We start from the raw sequence: 21,278 nt of genomic DNA, 5'->3' as shown, positions 1-21,278 counted from the left end.
AATGCGGCAATTTTGCTTATTTACGTAGCCATTCAACCAGAAATGAGCCTCATCGCTGAACAAAATTTGTCGATAAAACACATTTCGAACCGAACACTGATTTTGGTAATAAAATTCAATGATTTGCAAGCGTTGCTCGTTAGTAAGTCTATTCATGATGAAATGTCAAAGCATACTGAGCATCTTTCTCTTTGACACCATGTCTGAAATCCCACGTGATCTGTCAAATACTAATGCATGAAAATCCTAACCTCAAAAAAATCACCCGTTATATATATATGTAAATGATCAGCATGAAGAGAAAAGCTGAAATTCGGTTGACTGTCCGTTCGTCCGTCCGTGCAAGCTGTAACTTGAATAAAAACTAAGATATCTCCATGAAACTTGGTATGTAGGTTCTTTAGTACAGAAAAAATTCGAATTTCGAATCGCTATTAATCGAAAACATATAAAGTGCCATAACTAAGCACTAAATTAATATATAAAGTTGTAATCTGGTACAGAGGATCATAGTAGCAAGTGGCACCTGTGGGAAAATTTTTTTGAAAAAGTGGGCATGATCCCGCCCTCTACCAAGTTTAATTTACATATATATCTCCTTAACCACTTCAGCTACAGCAGCAAATTCACTTCCCATATTACGGTACAGTTAAAAGCTTCTAAAAGCGCGGTAAATCAATAACTAAATTCGCCAGAGACATTAAATTTTACCATTGAAATGGTGTAAAAGCGTTTTATGAGAGCCGGTGTGAAAATTGGACGTTGGGCGTGGCACCGCCCACTTTTTGGTGAAATCCCGTATCTCGGGACCGATTGATTGACCGATTTCGACGAAATTTAGTTCGTGATATTCTCTTGACATTCTTATGTCACACGCAGTACCTATAGTTGACTTTTGATCAAAAATGTCGGTCTGTATATATATAAATGAAATTAATGGATAATCCTGCTATAGTGGTATGTCTGTATGTCAAAAATGGGTAATTCGACTAATACTTCCCTTAGCTTTTCGAACATCCGGGTGACTTTGTACCGCATCTGTATATTCGGTCAATATGTGAACTATCCCAATGAAAATAAGAGAGCCTGTTTTATTCATAACAGTGTATCTTCGTGCCTAAAATAGATAAATTGGAGTGAAAACTTAGCCTACGCACTTTATAACTAATATCAGGATTTTCCAACGTCTTTGCTAAGCATATAGCCCCATATGCAATAATCCAGTGGGTTTAAGTCCGGAGAAGACGGAGGCCATTCTTCTGCTGATATGAAACTGGGAAAATTTGCACGACATCAGCTTTGCACAGTTTTCGCTTTGTGTGCAGGAGCAGAATCCTGCTGAAAACAGAGTGGCCTATTCCCAAACATCTCCATTGCGTGAGGCTTCAAATGCTCTATTAGGACGTTATTTAAGTAATATTCTGCATTTATTTTGACGCCTTTATCAATAAAAAGCAGTGGAAGTTTGCCACTTTTGCAAATCGCGCCCCATACCATCACCGAAAAAACATTTTGGAAACGCTCTACACTTTGTTTAGCTCTAGGAATATCGGACATCTTAGCTGCATACACTCGATCGTTTGGAGGGTTATGGGGTTGCTGTAATAAAAACAGCTTTTCGTCAGAAAAGATAATTTCTGACTCTGCGTGCCTCCTTCGTAGCATTTTGCATCTCTCCCTTCGTTTTTTCTTCTGCATATCCGTAAGCCCATGAATTCTTTTTTCTTATAAGCTTTAAGCTTAAGGTCTTCTTTAATTACCAAATGAGCAGACTGGTGACTCATTTTAAACTTTTGCCGAGTTTCCGTACCGAAACGGAGCAATTTCTTCGAATCTGCTCACGCACAGCTTTGATCGTTTTCTTTGTTCTGACTGATCGCTTTCGGCCAGTTTTTTCTTTATTTGCACAGTTCCGGTTTCGACAAATCTTGCTACGGTCCGCTGAACAAATCTTCTGTTCACATTATGTCTTTTCAGGGACTTTACAATTTCAGAAGTTTTCTTGCCTTGCAAATGTAGTTCTAAAACTAGTTCACGTTTCACATCCATACCGCTCAAAATTTTACTATCAAATGAAATGTGAAATAAATAATAGCTAATGATGTTCAATAAGTAGGTGATGTAACGGGATAAAAAAATTTTGTGGTGATGTCATTGTAAAGAAATATGCATAGTTCTTTTAGTGCGACAGTTATTATTTTACACGCTGTATATAATTGGTTTTACATCTTAAAGTATTTCCTTGAATTTGATTCTTGCAAGTTGCAAGAGTATAAATTGTTCGGTTGCAACAGAACTTAGTCCTTCCTTACTTCTTTTAGTTTATAACAATGCAGGCGTAGAGCAGAAGAGGGCGCGTCTCACGACTTACGTCTAATTATATGATAATATTTTGTTAAACATTCGACGTAATGTAACTGCAAAAAAAAAGAAGAAATAAACTTGGCCCTTGCCGTTTAAATATTGCATTGTTATGTGTGATGCTTCAGAAATATTTATGAGCTATTATGCAAGCATTCATCTCTTATTTTTTCGATTATTTTTTTTTTGTAAATTTCACTATATTTAGAATCTGTTTAATTATAAAAAACAATAACTAAATTTTATGAAAATACAATACAATGAGAATTATAGTAGTATGACATTAAATAAATAAAAAAAGAAAAACAAATAAAATAAAATAAAATAAAATTTTATACATTATTTGAATCGACCTCCCTTGGTATTTTTTCTCCACATGAAAGAGGTTACGTCTGCTAAATTCTTCGATTGTTTCCTTTACAACTTTATATCCCGGTGGAGGACATAGCTAACAACTCGGTATAAGGGAACTGTGGGACGGCATTTCAAACTCCTTACGTACAGCTGCAACCGAAACCATTGGTTTTCGGAAAGTGCAAAAGAACAGCTGGTACGACGAAGAGTGCCGTGTCGCAGCGGAGAGAAAACAGGCTGCCTACCTCGCAACGTTACGATCGACCACAACACGTGCGGGATGGGATAGATACCGAGAGTTGAAGAGGGAAGCGAGACGCATTTTCAGACAGAAGAAGAAAGATGCCGAAATGCGTGAGTACGAGCAGCTTGACAAGCTGGCCGACAGGGGTAATGCTCGAAAATTCTACGAAAAAATGCGGCGGCTTACAGAAGGTTTCAAGACCGGAGCATACTCCTGTAGAACCCCCCAAGGTGATCTAGCCACCGATGCCCAGAGCATACTTAAATTATGGAGGGAACACTTCTCCAGCCTGCTGAATGGCAGTGAACGCACAACAGCAGGAGAAGGCGAACCCGATACCCCAATCGATGACGATGGAGCAGACGTTCCATTGCCCGATCATGAAGAAGTTCGAATAGCAATTGCCCGTCTGAAAAACAACAAAGCGGCAGGGGCCGATGGATTGCCGGCCGAGCTATTCAAACACGGCGGCGAAGAACTGATAAGGAGCATGCATCAACTTCTTTGTAAAATATGGTCGGACGAAAGCATGCCCAACGATTGGAATCTAAGTATGTTCTGGCCAATCCATAAAAAAGGAGACCCCACAATCTGCGCCAACTACCGTGGGATAAGCCTCCTCAACATCGCATATAAGGTTCTGTCGAGCGTACTGTGTGAGAGATTAAAGCCCACCGTCAACAAACTGATTGGACCTTATCAGTGTGGCTTCAGACCTGGTAAATCAACAACCGACCAGATATTCACCATGCGCCAAATCTTGGAAAAGACCCGTGAAAGGAGAATCGACACTCACCACCTATTCGTCGATTTCAAAGCTGCTTTCGACAGCACGAAAAGGAGCTGCCTTTATGCCGCGATGTCTGAATTTGGTATCCCCGCAAAACTAATACGGCTGTGTAAACTGACGTTGAGCAACACGAAAAGCTCCGTCAGGATCGGGAAGGACCTCTCCGAGCCGTTCGATACCAAACGAGGTTTCAGACAAGGCGATTCCCTATCGTGCGACTTTTTCAACCTGCTTCTGGAGAAAATAGTTCGAGCTGCAGAACTCAACAGAGAAGGTACCATCTTCTATAAGAGTGTACAACTGCTGGCGTATGCCGATGATATTGATATCATCGGCCTTAACACCCGCGCCGTTAGTTCTGCTTTCTCCAGACTGGACAAGGAAGCAAAAGAAATGGGTCTGGCAGTGAACGAGGACAAGACGAAATATCTCCTGTCATCAAACAAACAGTCGTCGCACTCGCGACTTGGCACTCACGTCACTGTTGACAGTCATAACTTTGAAGTTGTAGATAATTTCGTTTATCTTGGAACCAGCGTAAACACCACCAACAATGTCAGCCTAGAAATCCAACGCAGGATAACTCTTGCCAACAGGTGCTACTTCGGACTAAGTAGGCAATTGAGAAGCAAAGTCCTCTCCCGACAAACAAAAACCAAACTCTATAAGTCACTCATAATTCCCGTCCTGCTATATGGTGCAGAGGCCTGGACGATGTCAACAACAGATGAGTCGACGTTGCGAGTTTTCGAGAGAAAAGTTCTGCGAAAGATTTATGGTCCTTTGCGCGTTGGCCACGGCGAATATCGCATACGATGGAACGATGAGCTGTACGAGATATACGACGACATTGACATAGTTCAGCGAATTAAAAGACAGCGGCTACGCTGGCTAGGTCATGTTGTCCGGATGGACGAAAACACTCCAGCTCTGAAAGTATTCGACGCAGTACCCGCCGCGGGAAGCAGAGGAAGAGGAAGACCTCCACTCCGTTGGAAGGACCAAGTGGAGAAGGACCTGGCCTCGCTTGGAATATCCAATTGGCGCCACGTTGCGAAAAGAAGAAACGACTGGCGCGCGGTTATTAACTCGGCTATAATCGCATAATCGGTGTCTACGCCAATTAAGAAGAAGAAGGAGGACATAGCTTCTCACATTGAAAGAAAGTACGCAGAATTTTATTTTGAAAAGCTTGAATTCATTTTAAATTTAAATTCGCTGCACTTCCCCAGATTTGAATGACATATGTCCAGATCGGTCTAAGTATTACCTTATAAATTAACCACTTAATCTTCAGACTAAGTTGGGATCTTAGCCTAAGGAGCCAGTATTTTGCGCATGTGTTTGTTGATAACAATTGTCTATAGAAAGCCACTTGTGGGCAATTTTTGTGCTTGAGGGTATATACTACTTGTACGGACTTTTCGGTGTAGATGCCTATGTTCCATTTGATGAGCCTTGGTTCTAGAGCATTCAATTGCATCTGAAGTTTTCTGGAAGCAGTATTAGGGTTGCCACTTGATGCTAGCAGTGCAGTATCATCAGCATAGCTTGCCTTCATTGTAGAGTCAGAGTTGATCACTGGAAGGTCTGCTACACTGTCCAGGGACACGCCAGCGCGAACAGGTCTCAAATCCGACTCAGTATTATGACATCTAACGTAGAACGTCCGATTGTACAATGCATAAGGCAAAAGCCTGCGTAAAAATATTCTTTAAAATACTTTCGAGAATTACCAGTGGACTAATTAGTCGATAAGAATTAACCATACGAGTATGTTCAGGTTTTTCGGGTTTAAGAATTAAGATAACCTCAGCACATTTCCATTGCGATGGGAATTACAAAGTTTGAGCATCCCTTAAAAGCTTCACAATCATGCTGATTTCGTTTTCCTGTATCGCTTTAAATGCAAACGCATTAATTCTGTCATAACCTGGTGGCTTTTTGTTTGCCAATGTTTTGATCCCCTCCTACAATTGGAAATTCCATTTGACAAGCAACATCCAAAAAAGTTCTGACTGCCGCATTGCTAGATCCATCTCTAAACTCGTTAGGAGTAAACGCGTTCTGGAGGTGTGTGGCAAAAACATCGGCTTTCTCTGAATTATCCTGCATCAATGGCTCCAGCTGTTTAAAATTGGTTTGCATCTAGATATCGGCTAGTCGCATTTCAAAGGTTATTTACCGGTTCTCCTGGTTTGGCAGCAATCAGAAACGCCTCTAGGGACTTGCTGCGTAATTTCCTTTCGAAATAGCAAAATCAAGAACGTCTAGAATTTTCATTAAGTCAGATGACCAGTAAGTTCGTTCATCAGCTGAATGATACATCAAACCCATCTCTATATTTGGTATTTGTGAGCGATGAATCCCACCAAGTATTTTTGGCATTACAGGTCACTACCAGCAATGAATTTATTACCAAATTGGTTCATAATTTGCTCATACATGTCCTGCGATAGATTGTGTCGCGAGAGAGTGTATAAGGCATCCATCGTTAAATTTTCAAGAGGGCTGGGCAATGAGCCATGAATCCAAAGATGTTATAAAGATTCAAATTCCGTGTAAGAGATACCATATTTAATAAAAACTTCAGCTCTGTCTCTTGCATTGCCACTAGGGTGATTTCATTTTATAAGGTCATACACTGCAATTTTAAAATATGACCGATTATTGAAATGGCTGATGAGTGAAGTTGCTACAAGTAGAGCATCGATGTTTTTAGTTTTGACATAGTGTTCGACTTCAGCCCTGCTTTTGCATAAGCCGTTGGCTTTCCATATGGTAATTTTAACTCTTACTTACATTAATTAATTGATGCCATGAGTTGAGTAATCATTTGTGTAAATTGAGCATTACAATTTGCTGAATAAGCATTTCCACTTTTTTCAATATTGATTCCTCATTAACAACTGACGAGGACATGATTGAGAAGGGTTTCTTGACGAAATGTAAGGCCCGTTTGACTGGATGGAGTTGACCATATAATTCCGCATTGATTACTAGACTGGTGTGTACCGTGTTTATTTTGCATTTAGTGCAATCAAATGTTACGTGATTTTTTGCATATTTAACACACCTAAAAGGTTTGTTGCAGAATCTCTGCGTACAAGTACGAGTATATCTGAACATTAGATTAGGTCATCAAATTTTTTTGGTGGTTAGAAACATACAACTGCACGGCAATGTATTTTCATCTGTGCCAAATGTCACATCAAAACTATCATTGTTGTTTAGTATACGCTTGTCTGACTGAAGTACATAAAGGTCTTTCGGAGAATTTTACGATGAGTGAAATTATTTAACAAAGAAGTTCCATTAAATTTTGTTTGCGGAATAAAATTTCTGGTGCCGAAACAATCAAAATATTGGAAAAGGTCTTCGGGCATAATTGTTTGTCGGTAGCAATTGTTTTTGATTGGTGCAAATTATTCCAAGAGGGTTGAGAACGCGTTGACGACGAACCACTTCCAGGACGGCCATCAACATCAACTGATGATCAAGACGTCAATAAAATAAATGATTTTCGCTTAAGAATTGTCGATTAGCAGTCATAGAACTTACTGGCATCGTTGGAATATCGGAAGGATCAGTGAAAACGATTTTGAAAGATCATTTGGGCCTAGGAAAAGTTAAAGCACGATTGGTTCCAAAATCACAAAACTTCTTTCAAAAGACGCTGTTTTTAACGTTAACGTCTGTGAAACAATGCTTTCCCACTACCAGGATGTCATGAACCATATCATTACAGACGATGAGTCCTGGACCTATACTAACGACCCGGAAACAGACGAAGCCGAAAAAACCACGTCAAAGTAAGATCAAAAATTAAGGTTGATTCTTCTGCAAATTTTCAAACAATATCGTACTGCCACCACCTAATTCACCTGATTTAGCTCCGTGCGACTGTTCAACAACTCACGCGACCGCTTTGGGGAAACCGTTTTGAATCAATTTAAGATATTAAAAGTGAATCGCTACGCACATTGAAATCTATTCCGGAAATTGACTTTAACAACTGTTTCGAGGATTCGAAAAAACGTTGGTACCCTTTTTTTTTAGGTAGCGACATACATATATTTTGAAGAAGAAATTAAGATTTTTAAAATTATGAACAAAATCTTACTACTTTTTGGTCAAAGATTTTAAGCTTTAAAAATTAAAAGAGATTAGCTAACTTTTACAGATTCCTTTGTGCTAAAAACCAAAGTAAAGTTTAACGTGAAAGACTTCATTCGTCGTGAAATGATTTTCACACTTGAAATTTGTCAGACTTTATTTTAGTTCCTTGTCGAATCTGCCCCATATCATAGGTTGCATGTTCTATGATCTTTATTTGGATATATAGAATGCAGATTTATAAAAAAAAATTAAACTAAATAAATTGATCTTACCTTTATCTTCTTCTTTCTTCTTATATATAAGAATGAAGCTACTTCGTTATGTGCTCGTAGAACGCCCGAACCACGAAAAGACGTGAACATTTACACAGTTATTCGTTTATTCCTATTTGTACAAAGTTTTTTCTCCATTATATAGATTGCTTCTTGATTTTTACTGTGGAAAGTGAAAGAATCAGATAGAATTAATAATTGTATTACATAGAAATAAGGCGTGATTGTAGCCCGATTCCGCACATTTTCATAATGTAACATAAAAATGTCAAAGGAATGTCACGTACTAAATTTGGTTGAAGTCAGTCGGGAGGGTCCCTCTCATTTCAAAAGACTCCAACCAATATTAATAGAGTGTTCCATGGGTAAATTAACTATTCAAAGTATTCTGAATAAGTTATTTTGTACTGATACATAGAAAACAAGAAAGAACGTTACCTTTGGCTGCACCGCAGCTATAATACCCTTCACATGTGTATTTTTTTACCATAAAGGGGTATAAAGGATCTTTATTTTGATTTTGTTAATACTCTGTGGTAAATTTTGTTAAGACACTACCAAATAAGAATTTGTCTCAAATTTTTTATTTTTAACCAAATTTTTTCTGCGAAATCGATGCGAATGTTGCCGAAATCTTACGATGCTTCAGTTTTATCAAAAACACATCTCTACGAGTGATACAAAACCTTCAAAGGCAGCCGAGAGACCGTTGAAGGCATTCCTCGTTCTGAACGACCTCTTCAACTGTTGAAAATATTTAATAAGTGAGGAAATCGTGCTTGAAAATCGAAGGCAAGTGTTAGAGACGTGGGATCTCGCGAGTCCGTTCGATGATTTTGGGTATGAAACGCGTTCTTGCTCGACTCGTCCCGATAAATATGATTTTTTTCGAAAAGAGTACCGTAAGCAGGTCTCTTTGAACGGTCAATAAGGAGTTATATTTTCAGTCGAAAAGATAAAATAAAATTTGCTGAATGAACTGAAGGCCATCAGAAAAGTGCTTATGAAAAGTGTTTCGAGGACTTGATCATTGGCATAAGTGTATTACATCTGGTGGGGATTAGTTTGAAGGCGACAAAATAAATGTTGATAAATAAGTAAATATTTTACGTTTTTACGTATGGATATTTATAGATAAAATACATCGTTTACTTGAGATATTAGGTCGCTGGTTCAGATCGGCTCGAAGGACCATAGTTATTTGTTGACCCAATTTATCGGGGAATACAAACCACTGTCGCACTAAGTACCTTTGATTAACATAGAAATGCACATGATAATCAAGTTTACAATATTTATTCGTGGTTCACCAGGAATAGTCAAAGGAAATCATAAGAACACTCGTATATATGTATAAAATCATATGAATATAAAATTGATGACCAGATCAACGGCGATCAGACGGAGATCCGAATTTTGTATGGATGCGGTAGCGAAGCGGACGGGTGAAGACGACGGGGCGCAGTGTGTCAGCGAAAGTGTGTACGAGTACGACGAATGTTTAGATCGAATTGTGTCCGCTTTCCCTTTTTTTCTATCCCTTTTGATGAGTGGGTTGATGTACAGCTGTAGTGAGATGTGTTGGTGTTCTGTTGTAGTGTCATCAGCTGTGGTGAATTGCGTCGTCGTATTAGGCTGCGCCAATTTTTTCGGGTAAAGTAGGCGGATGCTTAACTCATTTAAACATCCTGGGCCCTCTAGGCGAATATTTTGCCTAGTGTTGTGTACGTATATGCGTTGGAATGTATATCGGTGTACTGCTAGTAGAGTACCCGAGGGCTCAGAATAAATACTGAAAATGGCTTTGGTTTTAAACATATGTATGTATTTGCTTTTACGTTCATACGATATGAAACTATATGATGCGCATTTACGAGTTTGCAACTGCTTTTCGTAGTTATTATATAAAGCGGTTGTTTCTTTGATTTTGCTTTTTTGACAACCCATTATTATAGCAAACAAATGTATGCGTTGTTTGCTTTTATTCATTTAATTGGCGGTTATTTAAAATTTCTTATTTCATCGGTATGGTGTACCGGTTGGTGCCTTTTCTGTATGAACGGCAATTGTTTGCATTTAATTTATTCTCGGCTAATAAAGGATAGTAACTCCACGCCTGGCTCAGATATGGCCAGAATGGGTACTCCTTAGCTCTGGAGTTAGGACTGTGACAAAGGAGGGATCTTGCGAGAGAGTGGCCGGTAATTGCGAACGGCTTCATTAGAATTATAATTTTTTAAGTGGTATGTGATTATCACCAACTACCCTTATGAGAAGCGCTAATGTAAGTAGGTGCGATAAGAGCTACCTTTGCTTTAGTCTAGGTGCGTCACAGTATTGCATTGGGAGTATGGTGATCACTAAACTTGCTTTTGAGATTTTATTTATTTGAAAATTTAAGCCTCTGTGAGGCAATATTGTATGAAAAGTGTCAATTTTGTTTTTTTTTTTTACCTTTTGAGACACTTTTTTTTATGTTTATATGCACTAATTTGACGTTTAGTACCGCGCCACATAGTTTGAGATTTTTTAAGCAGGTTTTTATCAATATTATATTATTATCTGAATTCACCTATTCCAGATGGTATTGCATCTTACTTAGTGCCCAACTTTCTATAGGGTTTCTCAATTTTCTGTAAGTTACTTTATTGCCTGTAAATCATGACTAAATTAATTTTACAAACGGATATAAATGCTTATATGTATAATATGTATAAATAAAATATACAATGAAACTTATAATACAACTCTAATTTGTGACGTCAATATCAATTCAACTAACTTAATGTTTTACAGTGTCTTGGTCTAAACCACTATACATTTTGTCACATAGCAAAGCAGTTCTCAAAGATGCTATCAATCGAGACTCTACATTTTTAGAGAAAAATCAAATAATGGATTACTCGCTTCTTGTAGGCTTAAATCATGATAGCAGTATACTAGTACTGGGAATAATCGGTAAGTAGAATAACAAAACAAAACACCGTTACAATATATCTTACTTATAATATATTACAGATTACATACGAACATTTACTTTCGATAAAAAGGTTGAGTCATTTGTAAAACAAACTGGCATATTAGGTGGCATGGGCAAATTACCAACAGTTATATCACCAGAGCGTTATAAGCAACGATTTATTGATGCAATGGATCGTTATTTCTATACGGTTCCGGATCGTTGGGAAGGTTTGTCAAAAACTTAATTACTGGAGATTTTTAAGTGATTCATGTTGTATAACTAAATATTTATATTGAAATAAATTCAAAGTTATATCTGTATTGTAATATGTACTGTATATCTTTATACAATCAATATACCGTACACGTTGCTTCTTAATTATTACCTATTTAAAATCAAAGAAAAGCGATGTTAAAATTTTGAAGGGAATATAATACGCCCAAGATCTAAAATCTACAACTGGCCGATCCAAACAGACTTAGATCGCCGGAATAACAACCCTTGGTCGGATAAAATCGGTAACAATTCCGGTAACGTAGACCCGCTGTCTTGAGAATTTTATTACGCATACCATCAAACTTTGGATTTTAAACAGTGGTATTCAAATATGTTTAGATAAATAATCCGAACTGTGTTGAAAGCAGCTGTGCCATTTGGAAAGGGGAATTATTTCTGCCTATCGGTTCGTAGATAGAGAACTCGGAATCTCACATATTCCTTTGTGTGTAATCCAGTGTCCTCTTTACAAAATCGGGAAATTATAGTAATACATTTGAGCATAGCTATATCACACTTAACCAAAGAGTTGCTCAAAGTGCAACTTTAAAATATCTTTTTATATCTTTATAATTTTTAAATTTTAGCAATATATATACTTGAAGAGCCCGAGCTCTCTCTGTTATTTGTCGAATAACTCAAAAACTAATTATCGGATCAACGAGAAATTTTCAGAGAATATTTATTACACTTAACGAAAATGCAAAAAAAAAATAATTTTTTGAAAATTCTAACTACGCGTAACAACTTAAGGGTCTCTACCAGTGTGACTATTTCAAAAAAAGATTTTTTTCGGCTGCTTTGATAGTTTATATTTAAAAAAAATATGCTGTGAAATAGGCAAAGCACAGTTTTTGAATAGCAGCGTTTTAAAGAGCGAATATATAGAGAATATATATACTTGAAGAGCCCGAGCTCTCTCTGTTATTTGTCGAATAACTCAAAAACTAATTATCGGATCAACATGAAATTTTCAGAGAATATTTATTACACTTAACGAAAATGCAAAAAAAAAATAATTTTTTGAAAATTCTAACTACGCGTAACAACTTAAGGGTCTCTACCAGTGTGACTATTTCAAAAAAAGATTTTTTTCGGCTGCTTTGATAGTTTATATTTAAAAAAAATATGCTGTGAAATAGGCAAAGCACAGTTTTTGAATAGCAGCGTTTTAAAGAGCGACAGCTCGCATGTATGTATATCGACTTTAAATTGAAGCTGAGTATTCTTGAATATTTACTACACAATGACGATCTTTTTGATTGATTGATTTTTGATTGAAAATTGTCAATTTGGCATTAAATAACGACCATTTTTTACCTAAAAAACTAAATTTTTTTCTAAACAACACCGTTTATTAAATTTTGATATTTTTTCAAACCCGTAGGTCATTGTATAGGATATACCTTCAACTTTAATAACCTTTTTGCATTTTTATGTTTCAACTATTCATTCGGATGGAATCATGTCATCAGTTGTGAAACATTTTTTTGAATACGCAACTTTAAAATATAGCTAAAAATATACCTTATTATGTTAAAAGAACTTCAAAACATTCTATTGAGTATTTTCTTCTAAAAGAATTCACGAAAATCGCTGGTATAGCCCCTTAACGTTTAAGGGGTTATATACACTTATTTTCTGAAAAAAAAAAAATCGTTTTTATTTTAAGATTTTTTTTGCAAAGGCGGAATTATTTTAATAATTGAACACTGTTGATACGTTTATATATGTTTAAAGTTCTTAAATTTACTATTTAATTTTTTAGTGAAATGTGCCCATTTGTTGGCACTACAGCTGTTGTGCCGATGCCCTTTTTTTCTTACACGTTTTGCGGTGAGCATGATTAGTAGGTAATGGTTTATTTGCAATCAATAACAGTTTTCTTTAGTTTATATTATAATGCAGTACTTGAACGAGGGATTTGGCGAAATAAACATATTTTACGCAAGTGGTGATGAAAAAAAAAAATCTTGTTTCAAATAAAAAGTCCTTTGTACAAGTATGAGATATTGTAGTTTTCAAATAGTTTTCTTGGGAAACCTTGCTCACCGCAACGGTATTTTTTATAAGCATCATTTTGAGACAATTGCGTTTAAAGCAGACGGCACGTACTCGGGAGGACATAGGAGAAGCGCGCTGTTGACAGCTGCAATTTCTAGTTCTAGTGCTCAGATCTCTATGAAGTTTGGAAGAAATAATCAAACAAATTTCGATTTTTCCAACCCGCGCAAGTGTGTACAACCCCTTAAGGGTATAGAGCAGGTCTGGGCGACGCGAGCATTGGCTTTCAAAGCTTAAAAAAAAAACTTTTTATCAAAATAGGTTTGAATCTTTTGTCACTATACAACGATGCTTTATAACAGAACTTTCTGTGCATTTCGTGTTCCGTCAATAATTTCTGTAACGTGCGCTTAAATGATATTTTGTTTAAGTAGATATAGTTAGCATCAGCTTCTTTGTAAAATACAGGCGGACGAAAGCATGCCAGACGATTGAAATTTAGGTGAGATCTGCCCAATCTACAAAAAGGGAGACCCCTCAATCTGCGCCAACTACCGTGGGATAAGCCTCCTCAACATCGCATATAAGGTTCTGCCGAGCGTACTATGTGAAAGGTTAAAGGCCACCGTCAACAAACTGACTGGACCGTATCCGTGTGGCTTTAGGCCTGGACAATAAACAACTGAGCAGATATTCACCGTGCGCCAAATCTCGGAAATCAAAATGCCCGGCGATTGGAATTTAGGTGACATCTGACCAATCCACAAAAAGGGTGACCCCTCAATCTGCGCCAACTACCGTGGGATAAGCCTCCTCAACATCGCATATAAGGTTCTGCCGAGCGTACTATGTGAAAGGTTAAAGGCCACCGTCAACAAACTGACTGGACCGTATCCGTGTGGCTTTAGGCCTGGACAATAAACAACTGAGCAGATATTCACCGTGCGCCAAATCTCGGAAATCAAAATTTTGTATCCCAGCAAAACTACAAGTATTACGGTTGTGTAAACTTCCGTTGAGCAATACTAAAAGCTACGTCAGTATTGAAAAGAATCTTTTCGAGCCGTTCGATTTCATACGAGGCTTCAGGTCAGGCGACTCCCTATCGTGCTACTTCTTCAATCTACTTCTGGAGAAAATAATTCGAGCTACAGAGCTGAATAGAGAAGATACAAGTACAGTCAGTTTTGTTTCTGCAGACTGGATAAGGAAGCGAGCCAAAAAGGTCTGGTAGTGAACGAGGGCAAGACGAAATATCTCCTGATATGCCGAACCATCGCAGCGATAGGCCTACGTACTAAACCCTTAACTCCTTTAACTACATAAATACATTACGGAAATACAGTTAAACATTGCTTTGCAAAATAAGCTTCGTCTATTTGCTTGTTCTTCTATTGTTCATAGGTAGGTATGGATATAAACGAAAAACTAAAACATTGAGTAGCTTGAAAATATCCATTTGTATACCTATACATATAGTATATCTAGTAAGTATACGTATAATATATACAGATTAATATACTCAAAAAGTCGAAATTGATTTGAACAGACGTATGCTCGTATATAAACAAATATTAATACTGTTACGAATTTACTCTTGCTAGTTTACTTTATTAGGTTCGTATCTCTGGATTGACAAATAAAATCAACACTGTTTAATTTAATTCAACAACTCTTTATTTCACAACTCGTCTACACTATAGCAGTTTACTCTTAGCACTGCTGGTTACGTTGGCGCTGCCACGGCTTATATAGCCACGCACTTCTCGCTGATGCCGACGTGTCCTTCTAGAATATCGCGTCTGGAAATTACCAGAACATACGGCTATACGGCGCCAGACGTAAGCAGACAGTCGCGGCGCCAGACTCAGCAATTGTTTACCTAGACAAGCAGACAGTGCGGCGCCAGATGTCTATTGTTTCGAAAATCAGACAGCCGTGGCGCCAGATGTCTACAACAAGACAAATGCTATTCCATATACCTACAGCTATTGTTCATAATCAGGGATGCATATAGCAATACAAATAAAACTTAATACTACTTTTTGTAACACTGCCCTCCACTAAAGCCTAATCGTCCCGATTAGGCACAAATCCTCTTGAACCAAATGGGGCGAGCCTCTCCAAATGTACTACTTTCATTTTACATCGTGCTTTTCCATTTCTTTGTATGCGGTATACCACGTCATTAAGTCGTTTCATCACCATATAGGGTCCTTCCCAGGCTGTCTGCAGTTTCGGGGACAAGCCTTTCTTTCGAAGTGGATTGTACAACAGGACCAGATCACCTTCTTCAAAACCTTTTGAATTTGCCGCTTGATCGAACCGGTCCTTCATCTTATTGCTCATCAGATGCGTATGCTGTCTTACCATTAGATGCAATTCATTCATTTCTTCCTTTAAGGCAGAACAATAATCTCCATCATTTCTTACAGCTGTAGGATTCGTTCCAAACTTAAGATCAGCAGGGAGTCGCAGATCAGATCCGAAAATAATCTTTGCCGGCGTGTAACCAGTTGTCTCGTGCTTCGCTGAACGATACGCCAGCAGGAACATCTGGATGCACTTGTCCCAATTCCGTTGGTCTTTATCAACGATTTTCCGCAGATGTTCTTCGAGCGTTCGGTTGAATCTCTCTACCATCCCATCTGATTGTGGGTGTAACGCTGTTGTTCGTGTTTTGTGGATGCCCAATAATGTACAGACTTCTTGGAAAATGGAAGATTCGAAATTCCTGCCTTGATCTGAGTGTAATTCGACGGGCACTCCGAACCTTGTTATCCAATTTTCTACAAACGCTTCGGCTACTGTCTTCGCTTCTTGGTTTGGTAAGGCATATACTTCTGGCCATTTACTGAAATAATCCATGACAACCAGTAGATATTTGTTTCCGGCCGTACTGGTTGGAAACGGACCTGCAACATCCATTGCGACTCGTTCAAATGGTGATCCCACGTTGTACTGTTGTAGCCTACCGCGACTTTTGGCTTTAGGACCTTTAGCTGCCATGCACTCTACGCAATTACTTATCCATTCTGCTATGGAATCTCGACAACCGATCCAGTAGAACCGTTGTTTAATCTTCTCTATAGTTTTTGTAATCCCAAGGTGCCCTCCACTAGGTCCATTGTGATATTCTTTCAATACTTTCGGGATCATGGACTTCGGTACTATGATCAGCAGACGAGACTGTTTGCCATCTTCGCTTTCCCAGGTACGATGAAGGTATCCATTAACGAGGTTTATGCTGTTCCATTGGGCCCAATATGCTTTTGCAGTTGGACTCTCGCTACTTATTTGTTCCTTTGGTGGTCGTACCCCATTTTCTTTGGCCATTACCAGCTTTGCAAGATCAGGGTCCTCCAGCTGATTGATTCTGATGCGGTGAGGAGTCCAATCATCTTCAGGTTCTATATTCAGTAATCGCACGTCGATTATACCTTCTTTTCCTTCTGATTTGGAGCAATGTTTACATTCCAGTGGACAAGGGCGACGTGATAATGCATCCGCATTTTTGTGGTGAATCCTCTTTCGGTGTTCTGTTGGTTGATTCCGTTTTGGTGGGTTTACCTTTATATTGCAATTTCGGGCAAAGTGACCCCCTTTTCCACAGTTGAAACATCTGCCTGTTGTATTTACTCGCTGTGCAGCAATTGTCTTCAGAGTCTTCAATATTTCCTCCATCAGCGCCGGTTGTTCCATTTCAACCCTTTGTACTTTGGGTGCTGGTTTACTTAGTAGGGAAGCTGTTTCCTGTGTGAGGGCGTGCGAAACCGTTTCAGCAAACGTTCTTTTTGGCATTGCATATGTTGCGCGATTGGAGTCCACATCACGAATTCCATTTATGAAACATTGAATTTTTACCCTCTCAATGTAATCCACAGGTGCATCTGCATTTGCCAAATGAGCCAGTCGTTCTATTTCAGTTGCGAACTCTTGCAATGACTCGTTCATCTTCTGACCCCTATTTTGCAGTTCGATCTGGTATATTTGTTTCCGGTGCTCACTACCATATCGTCTTTCTATCGCACTCATCAATGCCTCATAGTTGTCCCGTTCACAGTCTGGAATAGTCTGAAGGATTTCTGCTGCCGGTCCTTTCAATGATACAAACAAGGACGCCACTTTGTCCGCTGCATTCCAGTTATTGGCCGTTGCTGTCTTTTCAAACTGAAGTTTGAAAATTTGAAATGGAATACTTCCATCGAATGTGGGTGCCTTCAATCTTTGATTATTTGTTGATGGTGCAGGGCCATGTAGTTGCAGTTCTCGCACACGATTACTTAATTGCAGAACTTCTGATTTTAAATTTTCTTCGCCATTTTTTAAAGTGCTTAATTCGTCTTCAAATTTTGAAAATTTCTCTTGCACTTGTTTTTGTAGTTGTGTAGTATTTTCCGTAATCTGTTGTGTAAGGCGAGACTCTAACTGTGATGTATTTTCAGCTATTTGCGTCATTTGCTGTGCCAGACGATTTTCGGTTTGCACTGCATTCTCTGCCATTTGCTTAATAGCCACTAACAGCATGTTCATGTCCACACTTGATGATGTTCGTTGTTCTTCTACTTTTTCTTCTACCTTTGTAGAAGTTTCTGGGCCATCAAATTCGAATTCGTCGACATTAATTCCATCCGCTTCCATTGCTTCACGTAATCGTGCCTGCAGATCCGCCTTTTGCCCGCTTATCGGCAAATTACGCCCCTCCAGTTCCTTTTTTAATTGCTGAATTCTCAATTCTCCGAATTTAACCATTTTGAATTTGGATTATTTGACAATCCCACTTCTGACACCAATTGTTACGAATTTACTCTTGCTAGTTTACTTTATTAGGTTCGTATCTCTGGATTGACAAATAAAATCAACACTGTTTAATTTAATTCAACAACTCTTTATTTCACAACTCGTCTACACTATAGCAGTTTACTCTTAGCACTGATGATTACGTTGGCGCTGCCACGGCTTATATAGCCACGCACTTCTCGCTGATGCCGACGTGTCCTTCTAGAATATCGCGTCTGGAAATTACCAGAACATACGGCTATACGGCGCCAGACGTAAGCAGACAGTCGCGGCGCCAGACTCAGCAATTGTTTACCTAGACAAGCAGACAGTGCGGCGCCAGATGTCTATTGTTTCGACAAGCAGACAGCCGTGGCGCCAGATGTCTACAACAAGACAAATGCTATTCCATATACCTACAGCTATTGTTCATAATCAGGGATGCATATAGTAATACAAATAAAACTTAATACTACTTTTTGTAACAATAATATGATCAAGATTTCATACTCTTCCAACATGCTGCTAGAGAGTAAAATAGTTTTGTTCGCCTTACGATTATGCGTATCACTTAAAACTAAACGAGATAGATATAGGGTTATACTTGTATATATGTACATAAATGATCAGGGTGACGAGAAAAGTTGAAAACTGTCTATATGTCAGTCCGTCCGTCCGTCAATACAAGCTGTAACTTTAAAAATTAAATTAAGATATCTTGATGAAAGTTGGTACACATGTTCCTTGGCAAAAATGTAGGAAAAACGTCGTATATGAGAGTAATTAGACCACTGCGAAGCCCACAAAAACGCCATTACATGACACCCTATAAAGTACCATAACTAAGCACTTAAATAAGATATAGGACTGTAATTAGGCAAAGAGGGCTGTAATAGCAAGGGGCACCTGTAGTAAATGGTTTATTGTACTTATTTCCTAGACCACTGTAACTACAATAGCCAAATTAACTTAATACAGTTCTTATAAAAATTTACCAACTACCACCCGTGTGAAAATGGATGAAATCGGATGATACTTAGCTCCGCCCACTCCCCATATAACGGTACTGTCAAAAACCCCAGAGAAGGTACGACTGGGCTTTACTATAAAAATGAATGGCGTGGAACCGCCCACTCTTAGGTGAAATTACATATCTTGAGACCCGTCTGACCACTTTCAACCAAATTCGGTAAATGACATGCGCAATTTTTATATTACAGTATTAAAATGGGCAGAATCGGGGTACAACCATGCCTACTTTCCATATAACACGATTATAAGTTCGCCTTGATTCTTTCATTTTCCTGTGTTCAAATAAAGAAGCAATTAATACATATAACGGGATAAAACTTTGCCCGAATAATCTTTAGAGTTTTCCACCTTATAACCTAAAAATGTTCAAATCCAGGTAAAACTTTTCAAGAGCCTAGGTACCGAATATTTGAAACCCATTACCTATGGTTGACTTTTTACCGTGAATATCGGCCAATGTGCGAGATATGTAATTCAAATTCAGGAACAATCTTTTCCTGACAATTGTATGTCTGCGTGTCAAAAATGGGTTGAGTGAATGGATTTTAAAACTTCCAGGTAACTTTATACCGCATATGTATAGTATATCAGCCAACATGTGAGTTAGGCGAAAACTTGACCAAGCCGCATATAACAAACATATAAAATCCGGGTGACTTTATTCCATATGATTGGTGATGGTATCTCACATACCTTAATGAATCTCAGAGAAACTTTTTATTAGTATATGACATCTTAATAAAATACTACATCTATTGACAAAAACAGAAAAAATCGGGACGATACTACCCGCAACTCCCATATCCTACATATGTATAATGATTTTTGTTTTTCTCACAAACGTTTTCTCGAATATCTCTGTCAGTGTATGAGTTATACATATGTACATACTTCCATAACACGAACTTCTGTAATAAAAGGCATACAAATTTCCTTTCATATCACGAAACCTCTCTAACTCTAAGTTTTTTGTGGATTATGGTGGTTCGAATTAGGAAAATTCAGCTGTATATGTACATATATAGTTGCTTGGATTCTTATCCTCTAGTTGACGGTTTGCATCTTAAGGTATTTCCGTGACCTTGATTCTTGCTAGTAAAATGTTCGGTTACCCTTACTTGTTCTACTATATAGTTGCCATGTCTATCGACGAAGGGTTGGGTAAATTGCATGACGACTCTTAACGACTCAATCGCTCGCAGAGTGTAATATATGTATGCATATAAGTTAATAGTAGCATAACCACATATTTAATTAAAGGTATGTTTGACTGAATATTTCGTTGTATGAGTATTTATTACATATATACTTTTGTATGTATGTATTTCGTATCGATTCGTTAGTAACACTTTGTGGTAGGTAAGTCGTTGTCGAAACTTGGAAATACTCTTTATAACCTTTATTTATAACAAGTATCAAGTTTTCCGCAGATAAATAATTGTTAAAATAAAGATAAGAACATATAAAAACTATTACTATTTGCAAAATCATTGCGATCCAGTAGTTCAAATAGCCGAATGTTCGCTACCTCTATATAGAAATGTTGAAGAACACAGAGGCGTAGTAAAACATATGATTTATAATTCGTTTAAATAAGTTTTTAACATTACTTATATGTGTATTCACACATCTTTTTCATAATTATTCATTGGAACTGATTGGGTAAAATTCAATGATCAGCAAAATTCTACGATTCTAATTGATTCATTATATTTCTTCTTCAATTAAATAGGTTTAATATATTTTTAAATAATACTCATACCAATACCTAACAAACTAAGCTATGTAGTGTGGTCACTCTCTCTTTTTTCCATAGTTACTAATATTTTTTTTATTGTAAACCCTGTCCTTGGTATAAATATATATTGTGAACACCTTGAATTGACCGACAAAGATAATGCTTTGACCTTAGTTTTGTTCACTTAATCAAATTAAATTCCTCTAACTAAATATATTCCTGACTACACTGACTAAGCTTCTGTATTTAAAAATATTCATATACTTATGTGCATATATGTACATATGAGGGTGGTATTTATATAACAATATGTTAGCTGTAACTATTATACGTTCCATAGTTTATGG

General features: G+C 37.7%; 1 protein-coding gene across 1 annotated transcript in view; it reads left to right on the top strand.

Annotated features, from left to right (window-relative positions):
- Window positions 1–11,465, top strand: part of LOC125777705 (putative 1-phosphatidylinositol 3-phosphate 5-kinase) — a 25,090-nt gene extending 13,625 nt beyond the window's left edge. Inside the window, exons 2-3 of the mRNA XM_049452969.1 lie at window positions 10,937–11,098; window positions 11,159–11,465. Of these exons, the coding sequence (XP_049308926.1) occupies window positions 10,937–11,098; window positions 11,159–11,346 (350 nt within the window). The 3' untranslated portion in view covers window positions 11,347–11,465. The remainder of the gene's footprint in view (window positions 1–10,936; window positions 11,099–11,158) is intronic.
- The last annotated feature ends 9,813 nt before the right edge of the window (window positions 11,466–21,278 follow it).

This window comes from Bactrocera dorsalis, chromosome 3, assembly GCF_023373825.1.
Source record: "Bactrocera dorsalis isolate Fly_Bdor chromosome 3, ASM2337382v1, whole genome shotgun sequence".
In the NCBI taxonomy this organism is placed as follows: Eukaryota; Metazoa; Arthropoda; class Insecta; order Diptera; family Tephritidae; genus Bactrocera; species Bactrocera dorsalis.
The sequence above is the reverse complement of the archived record's forward strand: the minus strand, read 5'-3'. Positions and strand labels throughout refer to the sequence as shown.